This window comes from Dicentrarchus labrax, unplaced genomic scaffold (assembly GCF_905237075.1).
Source record: "Dicentrarchus labrax unplaced genomic scaffold, dlabrax2021, whole genome shotgun sequence".
NCBI lineage: Eukaryota > Metazoa > Chordata > Actinopteri > Moronidae > Dicentrarchus > Dicentrarchus labrax.
In genome coordinates, this window is record NW_026136773.1 from 65,330 (window position 1) to 74,513 (window position 9,184).

Genomic DNA, 9,184 nt, shown 5'->3' on the forward strand with positions numbered 1-9,184 from the left:
TGGTATTGATCTGTATACACTGTATCTTTATGGATGATATTGATCAGTATACACTGTATCTTTATGGATGATATTGATCCTGTATTGACAGTCAGACTGTGGACATATGACGGCCTTTAGCTCGTGTTTCTAGAGTTACGTGTTGTTACGAACACGTTAGGAATTGTTAAAATGTGATATTTCTTAAAGGGAGTTTGGTGCAGGGAGCTTTTAGTTGGATTCAAACTGCTGATATGGATCATTGTTAACGTTTAGTCTCCACTACAGAAACACTAGCTAACTGCTGAAGGCTGATCAGGTTGATTAATGCTTTATTAATGGGAGTATTGATTACTGATCAGGTTGTGTTTTTGCCGTCCCGTCTTGAACCATCCGTCCAACTGCTACCAAACCTTCTTCTGATCAACACTAGCATAAGGGTTATTGATATCTTAGTTTACAACATTGTTGTTGTTATTATTGTTGTTGTTATTGTTATTGAACATTAATTGCAGGTCTGTTACTGACAATTCATTTCATCATTGATCAGTTATGAAATGTATCATTATTGAAATACAACGATAGAAAGTTCAACGTTTTCACTGAGGAAACAGAACATCTTACAATGACTGGTTAATGATTCCAACAGATATATAGATTATATAGATTATAGATTCATATATTGTTGATTGATCAGTTAATTAACTGACTAATTCTTCCCTCAGCCTCACAAAGGAATCAGACTTCCTGAACTGAACTAATTAGAGATCCACAGAAAACCATTAATCCTCTAACACACACACACACACACACACACACAGACACACACACACACACACACACAGACACACACACACACACACACAGCGCGGGGGGGGTAATCCCACTCATCCAGATCCAAAACCTGCCCCCCCACATCCTGAAAAACAAAGAGGAGCCTCCGTCAGCAATAAATTAATCTATGTTTAAAAACAATCAATAAATGATCAGTGCTGATTGATGATCAGTGATCAGTACTCACTGGTTCTGTTTTATTTGACAGAAACTGAATCTGACGTCAGCTGGTTAATCAATAATGAAACTGATCAACAACCTGTTCACAAACATTACAGGGAACCCAGGCTCAGACTCAGACCTGGACCTGGATCAGAGTCCCTGTCTGATCAGAAATAATCAACCAGAGGAGAATCCCTGAGTCAGCACAGTCTCAGACCTGAACACAGAGCAGATGGAGAGCGAGCCCGGCCCTCCTGGATCCAGCTCCGGATTACTGAGTCTCACAGCGGGGACAGGGTTTAAGTGGCCCTGCTTAATGATGTGGACTACAGAGTCCAGAAAGAGGGATTACAGACCTGCTGTCCAAATCAGAGCTCTGCATCCAGAGAGCCACGCTTTTACATCAATAACTGATCAATAACTAATCAATAACTGATTAATATCTCATCAAAATGTGTTCAGTTTTTTCTCAATATTTGATCAATAGACATCATTAATCATGTTTGATACATCTCATCAATATCTTATCAAAATTAGTAAAATATCTGCTCAATATCTGATCAATATCTGATCAATATCAAGTCGGAATCACAACATCCTCCATCGTCAGACTGGAGCGGCTGATAATCAATAATCAATCAATCAAACTTTCACCGACTGATGGTTTAGTCGTTAAAAACAACTTCATGATTGTAAGACTGAAATTGCTGATCAAAAATCAATAATCAACACTGCACCCTACGTGTCCCATAATGCACCTGGAATGTGCCACATCTTTCAAACTGTCTGATGACATCACTCTGACGTCAAAACGAGGCGTAGAAAGCAGCTTTAACAATGAGCTGATTTTATCATTTAAATTAAAGATGGATTTTAAATCGGAAACTAAAGTCACACTCACTCCTGATCAGTGATCAATGACTCGATCAATCAATAAAGCTGCTGCTCTACAGCATAAAGCACTTGATGCACCAGACTCCATTATAAAAACAGCTCAAATAAGCCAACAAACACGGTGAGTCTGTGGCTGCACCTGTCCGCTCAGTGTTGAACTCCATTCAAAAATATGTAAATTTAAACCCCAGTTGTCGCTTATGAGAAAAACTCTTTAAAACGACTCAACACAACGACTGTCCGCGCTCTTCTGCCACAATTGGCTCACATATAATCCAAAACGCAGCAATAATGTCGGTATTATTCAAACTTTTGCTCAGTTAACACCGTCGCTCCGCGCTGCCTGCGTTACAGAGCTAACAGGCTGCTAACAGGTGACTCACCGCTAAGTTTCACTAAAACAACATAAAGTTTGGTTCATGTCGAACAGCGCAGGAAAATCTGAGTGTTCCTTAAAACCAGTGTTTGTTAAACGGGGTTCTGAATGGAGTTTGTGTCTCAACGTACCCGGAGTCTGCTCTGTGCGTGAGGAATGACGTCGGTGTGTTCCACAGGTAAAGCTCACCTTTGTGTACAGCTCGTTCACAGACATCTCCCCTGTCTACGACGCTCGCGCTGTTCAGTCCATTCAAATCCTCTTTTTATCCGGAAGTTTCCTGATAAAAACAGCAACTTTTAGTCCGCATGTCCCCCCGGTGGAGCGGGCAGAGAGCGGGCAGGTGTCCCCGGTGGAGCGGGCAGAGAGCGGGCAGGTGTCCCCGGTGGAGCGGGCAGAGAGCGGGCAGGTGTCCCCGGTGGAGCAGCAGGTGTCCCCGGTAGAGTTTCGGTCGGTGTTGTCGGTGTTTGTCCGGCTGTCAGCGACCGGTCGGCCGGTGTTTCCCCGCCGGTGTTCCCGCTGTGTCCGCGGCGGTAAAAGGAGCAGAATTGTTCCAGAAACAGAAGAAGAGACTAAAGAGGCTCTACTTCCTGTGTGTCATCTACTGTTCACTCACACACCAACTGGATCCTCAGAGCACTGCAACAGCTTCTCAACATGAGGGTCGCGGCCCACAAACGGCCCCCAGATGAACCCGGAGAGAGCAGTGGTTGCAACGTCCGTCAGAGACTGAACTCATCATATTTATATAAAACTGAACTGTTAAATGTTTTATGTTTCTAACTTCAGAGTGAGTGCAGTTACTGCTGTCAGCCTTTAGGGGCAGTTACTGCTGTCAGCGTTTAGGGGCAGTTACTGCTGTCAGCGTTTAGGGGCAGTTACTGCTGTCAGCCTTTAGGGGCAGTTACTGCTGTCAGCCTTTAGGGGGCAGTTACTGCTGTCAGCCTTTAGGGGGCATTACTGCTGTCAGCGTTTGAGGGCAGTTACTGCTGTCAGCGTTTAGGGGCAGTTACTGCTGTCAGCCTTTAGGGGGCAGTTACTGCTGTCAGCCTTTAGGGGGCAGTTACTGCTGTCAGCGTTTAGGGGCAGTTACTGCTGTCAGCGTTTAGGGGGCAGTTACTGCTGTCGCGTTTAGGGGCAGTTACTGCTGTCAGCCTTTAGGGGCAGTTACTGCTGTCGCGTTTAGGGGCAGTTACTGCTGTCAGCGTTTAGGGGCAGTTACTGCTGTCAGCGTTTAGGGGCAGTTACTGCTGTCGCGTTTAGGGGCAGTTACTGCTGTCAGCCTTTAGGGGGCAGTTACTGCTGTCGCGTTTAGGGGCAGTTACTGCTGTCAGCGTTTAGGGGCAGTTACTGCTGTCAGCCTTTAGGGGGCAGTTACTGCTGTCAGCGTTTAGGGGCAGTTACTGCTGTCAGCCTTTAGGGGCAGTTAGTGCTGTCAGCCTTTAGGGGCAGTTACTGCTGTCAGCCTTTAGGGGCAGTTACTGCTGTCAGCGTTTAGGGGGCAGTTACAGCTGTCAGCGTTTAGGGGCAGTTACTGCTGTCAGCCTTTAGGGGCAGTTACTGCTGTCAGCGTTTGGGGGCAGTTACTGCTGTCAGCGTTTAGGGGCAGTTACTGCTGTCAGCCTTTAGGGAAGTTACTGCTGTCAGCCTTTGGGGGCAGTTAGTGCTGTCAGCCTTTAGGGGGAAGTTAGTGCTGTCAGCCTTTAGGGGGCAGTTAGTGCTGTCAGCCTTTAGGGGCAGTTAGTGCTGTCAGCCTTTAGGGGCAGTTACTGCTGTCAGCGTTTAGGGGCAGTTACTGCTGTCAGCGTTTAGGGGCAGTTACTGCTGTCAGCCTTTAGGGGCGTTACTGCTGTCAGCGTTTAGGGGCAGTTACTGCTGTCAGCGTTTAGGGGCAGTAACTGCTGTCAGCCTTTAGGGGAGTTACTGCTGTCAGCCTTTAGGGGGCAGTTAGTGCTGTCAGCGTTTAGGGGGCAGTTACTGCTGTCAGCCTTTAGGGGGCAGTTACTGCTGTCAGCGTTTAGGGGCAGTTACTGCTGTCAGCCTTTAGGGGGCAGTTACTGCTGTCAGCGTTTAGGGGCAGTTACTGCTGTCAGCCTTTAGGGGCAGTTACTGCTGTCAGCGTTTAGGGGCAGTAACTGCTGTCAGCCTTTAGGGGGCAGTTACTGCTGTCAGCCTTTAGGGGCAGTTACTGCTGTCAGCCTTTAGGGGGCAGTTACTGCTGTCAGCGTTTAGGGGGCAGTTACTGCTGTCAGCCTTTAGGGGGCAGTTAGTGCTGTCAGCCTTTAGGGCAGTTACTGCTGTCAGCGTTTAGGGGCAGTTACTGCTGTCAGCCTTTAGGGGCAGTTACTGCTGTCAGCGTTTAGGGGCAGTTACTGCTGTCAGCCTTTAGGGGCAGTTACTGCTGTCAGCCTTTAGGGGCAGTTACTGCTGTCAGCGTTTAGGGGCAGTAACTGCTGTCAGCCTTTAGGGGCAGTTACTGCTGTCAGCCTTTAGGGGGCAGTTACTGCTGTCAGCGTTTAGGGGCAGTTACTGCTGTCAGCCTTTAGGGGCAGTTACTGCTGTCAGCGTTTAGGGGCAGTTACTGCTGTCAGCCTTTAGGGGCAGTTACTGCTGTCAGCCTTTAGGGGGCAGTTAGTGCTGTCAGCCTTTAGGGGCAGTTACTGCTGTCAGCGTTTAGGGGGCAGTTACTGCTGTCAGCCTTTAGGGGCAGTTACTGCTGTCAGCCTTTAGGGGGCAGTTAGTGCTGTCAGCGTTTAGGGGCAGTTACTGCTGTCAGCCTTTAGGGGCAGTTACTGCTGTCAGCCTTTAGGGGCAGTTACTGCTGTCAGCGTTTAGGGGCAGTAACTGCTGTCAGCCTTTAGGGGCAGTTACTGCTGTCAGCGTTTAGGGGCAGTAACTGCTGTCAGCCTTTAGGGGCAGTTACTGCTGTCAGCCTTTAGGGGGCAGTTAGTGCTGTCAGCCTTTAGGGGCAGTTACTGCTGTCAGCCTTTAGGGGCAGTTACTGCTGTCAGCCTTTAGGGGGCAGTTAGTGCTGTCAGCCTTTAGGGGGCAGTTACTGCTGTCAGCGTTTAGGGGCAGTTACTGCTGTCAGCCTTTAGGGGCAGTTACTGCTGTCAGCCTTTAGGGGGCAGTTAGTGCTGTCAGCGTTTAGGGGCAGTTACTGCTGTCAGCGTTTAGGGGCAGTAACTGCTGTCAGCCTTTAGGGGCAGTTACTGCTGTCAGCGTTTAGGGGCAGTAACTGCTGTCAGCCTTTAGGGGCAGTTACTGCTGTCAGCCTTTAGGGGGCAGTTAGTGCTGTCAGCCTTTAGGGGCAGTTACTGCTGTCAGCCTTTAGGGGCAGTTACTGCTGTCAGCGTTTAGGGGGCAGTTACTGCTGTCAGCGTTTAGGGGCAGTTACTGCTGTCAGCCTTTAGGGGGCAGTTAGTGCTGTCGGCCATTAGGGGCAGTTACTGCTGTCAGCGTTTAGGGGCAGTTACTGCTGTCAGCGTTTAGGGGACAGTTACTGCTGTCAGCCTTTAGGGGCAGTTACTGCTGTCAGCGTTTAGGGGCAGTAACTGCTGTCAGCCTTTAGGGGGCAGTTAGTGCTGTCAGCCTTTAGGGGCAGTTAGTGCTGTCAGCCTTTAGGGGCAGTTAGTGCTGTCAGCGTTTAGGGGCAGTTACTGCTGTCAGCGTTTAGGGGCAGTTACTGCTGTCAGCGTTTAGGGGCAGTTACTGCTGTCAGCCTTTAGGGGGCAGTTACTGCTGTCAGCCTTTAGGGGGCAGTTACTGCTGTCAGCGTTTAGGGGGCAGTTACTGCTGTCAGCGTTTAGGGGCAGTTACTGCTGTCAGCGTTTAGGGACAGTTAGTGCTGTCAGCCTTTAGGGGCAGTTAGTGCTGTCAGCCTTTAGGGGCAGTTACTGCTGTCAGCCTTTAGGGGCAGTTACTGCTGTCAGCGTTTAGGGGGCAGTTACAGCTGTCAGCGTTTAGGGGGCAGTTACTGCTGTCAGCCTTTAGGGGCAGTTACTGCTGTCAGCCTTTAGGGGCATTTACTGCTGTCGGGTTTAGGGGGCAGTTACTGCTGTCAGCCTTTAGGGAAAGTTACTGCTGTCAGCGTTTAGGGGCAGTTACTGCTGTCAGCCTTTAGGGGCAGTTACTGCTGTCAGCGTTTAGGGGCAGTAACTGCTGTCAGCCTTTAGGGGCAGTTACTGCTGTCAGCCTTTAGGGGGCAGTTAATGCTGTCAGCCTTTAGGGGCAGTTACTGCTGTCAGCCTTTAGGGGCAGTTACTGCTGTCAGCGTTTAGGGGGCAGTTACTGCTGTCAGCGTTTAGGGGACAGTTACTGCTGTCAGCCTTTAGGGGGCAGTTACTGCTGTCAGCCTTTAGGGGGCAGTTACTGCTGTCAGCCTTTAGGGGGCAGTTACTGCTGTCAGCCTTTAGGGGCAGTTACTGCTGTCAGCGTTTAGGGGCAGTTACTGCTGTCAGCCTTTAGGGGGCAGTTACTGCTGTCAGCGTTTAGGGGCAGTTACTGCTGTCAGCCTTTAGGGGGCAGTTACTGCTGTCAGCGTTTAGGGGCAGTTACTGCTGTCAGCCTTTAGGGGCAGTTACTGCTGTCAGCGTTTAGGGGCAGTAACTGCTGTCAGCCTTTAGGGGGCAGTTAGTGCTGTCAGCCTTTAGGGGGCAGTTAGTGCTGTCAGCCTTTAGGGGCAGTTAGTGCTGTCAGCCTTTAGGGGCAGTTACTGCTGTCAGCGTTTAGGGGCAGTTACTGCTGTCAGCGTTTAGGGGGCAGTTACTGCTGTCAGCCTTTAGGGGGCAGTTACTGCTGTCAGCGTTTAGGGGCAGTTACTGCTGTCAGCGTTTAGGGGCAGTTACTGCTGTCAGCGTTTAGGGGCAGTTACTGCTGTCAGCCTTTAGGGGGCAGTTACTGCTGTCAGCGTTTAGGGGGCAGTTACTGCTGTCAGCGTTTAGGGGCAGTTACTGCTGTCAGCCTTTAGGGGCAGTTACTGCTGTCAGCCTTTAGGGGGCAGTTAATGCTGTCAGCCTTTAGGGGCAGTTACTGCTGTCAGCCTTTAGGGGCAGTTACTGCTGTCAGCGTTTAGGGGGCAGTTACTGCTGTCAGCGTTTAGGGGACAGTTACTGCTGTCAGCGTTTAGGGGCAGTTACTGCTGTCAGCCTTTAGGGGGCAGTTACTGCTGTCAGCCTTTAGGGGGCAGTATCTCACGTATGGCAACAAGACCACGCACCCTAAACTCACACGTTTCATCGATATGTATGAAAATTGATACGCACATGTATCATGACGAGACGAACAAAAAAGCCTCTTGGACCCATACCCCAAACCCAACAGGAAGTCAGCCATTTTGAAAATCTTTGGCCGATTTGCATACGTACTTTAGCAAACTCCAGTGTGATCTAAAGATTAAATATTGTTCTATTTGTCGCTGTGCGTTGAACTTTTATAATAAAAAAGGCATTGTAACCAACTGAGTGAGATTATTATTGATTATTTATTGACTACGGGCACTAATTGGACAAAGCGAAGCTATAACAGGCTCATTGATCGGTCGCTGTATGTGATTGGTGGATGTGTTAATATGTTGCACACATTATTTGTATAATGCTTTATATTGTTGATCAAAGGGTCCTGCACTTTGTTCTAATTGTAATTTGAAGATACATCTTGTAAAACATTAATAAAACATTATTATTATTATTATTATTATTATTATTATTATATGCAGTCGACTTGCAATGTGACCCAGAACTGAGTGCAAAGTTTATTGTCCACATTAGCATAATTAGCATTCATAATCAGCTATAAAGGGGGGAGCTCAGTGATCACTGTAACACAATCCGTTATTCTGACGTCCTGCTAACGGCTAATGTAGCTGCCGTTAGCGTTAGCAACTGAACGGGGCTCAGCAGCCTCCCAGTGAACTCGGAGACAGACAGAGGACAGTGTGACGGTAGGACAGCGGTACCGAGGTGATTGATGGAGTTTCCAGATGGACTCGTTGCTAAAAGAAGCTAACTGTGAGCTGTTAGCTTGTGCAGCTAACATTAGCCGACTTAGCCTCAGGGTGGCAGGAGCCAAACCCGGCCATTAAAACACCTCAGTGCTTTATTCCAGTCAGCTAATGGGTGCGCTATAATGCTAGCTGCTGCTAATGCTAGTTCCTGTAAATACAGAAACATGGAAGCTCTGATTTCTGTTTCATGTGGACTTTAATACTTAATAAAAGGTCCAGTTTGTATCACACTGTGGTACCAGTACTGCCTTGCATTAGTATTAGTAGCAGTTTGCTCTGTACTGACCCTGGATCAGGCCTCCCGCACTGTAACAAGCTCCTCCAGGAGAGAAATCTTATCATGTCGTTGTGTAACTGATAGTTTTATAGTCTTCAACTTGAACATTAACCCACAGAGGCCGATCCAGTCCTGAGCTGCAGCCTCACACATTATATACAACACAGTCAGATAAAAGGAGCTTTACCTTGGAATACGGGTAATAGTCACTGGTCATCCTCTCTGGAGAACCAATACATCAATCAATCAATCAATCAGTGGATCCCGGCTGGTGTTTCTGTTAGCAGTGGAGCATTGTGAGCTGCAGTAGGTCTCAGACTGTGGGAAGCAGCATATCTCAGACCTGTCTGAGCAGAAACTATTATTCTTACATCAGGTAGTCCACTCCCAACCACTCCCTCTGCAGGTATGTTCACCTGCTCACCACTGTGACGCCGGTCCACCCAGAACTGCCTTTACCATCCTGTAATGTGCAGTATGAGGACAGTTGAATCTACAGCGGTTAGAGGTTTGACCTCCATAAGCCCCGCCCCTTCTGGAACCTCGCTCAACTTCCTCCTTTCCTGTACTCAGATATGCTATGTGCTAGGCTAATCTATGTTTAAAGATAGAAGATACATGTATACAGCCACATCTTAAAGGTCCAACTACAGTCGTC

At 48.3% G+C, this 9,184-nt stretch overlaps 1 protein-coding gene across 4 annotated transcripts in view; it reads right to left on the reverse strand.

The window, feature by feature from the left end:
• myo5b (myosin VB) overlaps positions 1-8,962 on the reverse strand; it is a 42,052-nt gene extending 33,090 nt beyond the window's left edge. For 2 of the 4 annotated variants that reach the window (XM_051393924.1, XM_051393925.1), the window contains exon 1: positions 2,435-2,812. In XM_051393924.1, the coding sequence (XP_051249884.1) occupies positions 2,435-2,461 (27 nt within the window). In that variant the 5' untranslated portion in view covers positions 2,462-2,812. Of the gene's footprint in view, positions 1-2,434; positions 2,813-8,713 lie in introns of those variants that run through there. The other 2 variants (XM_051393923.1, XM_051393921.1) reach the window with 2 other exon arrangements.
• Between the last annotated feature and the right edge of the window lie 222 nt (positions 8,963-9,184).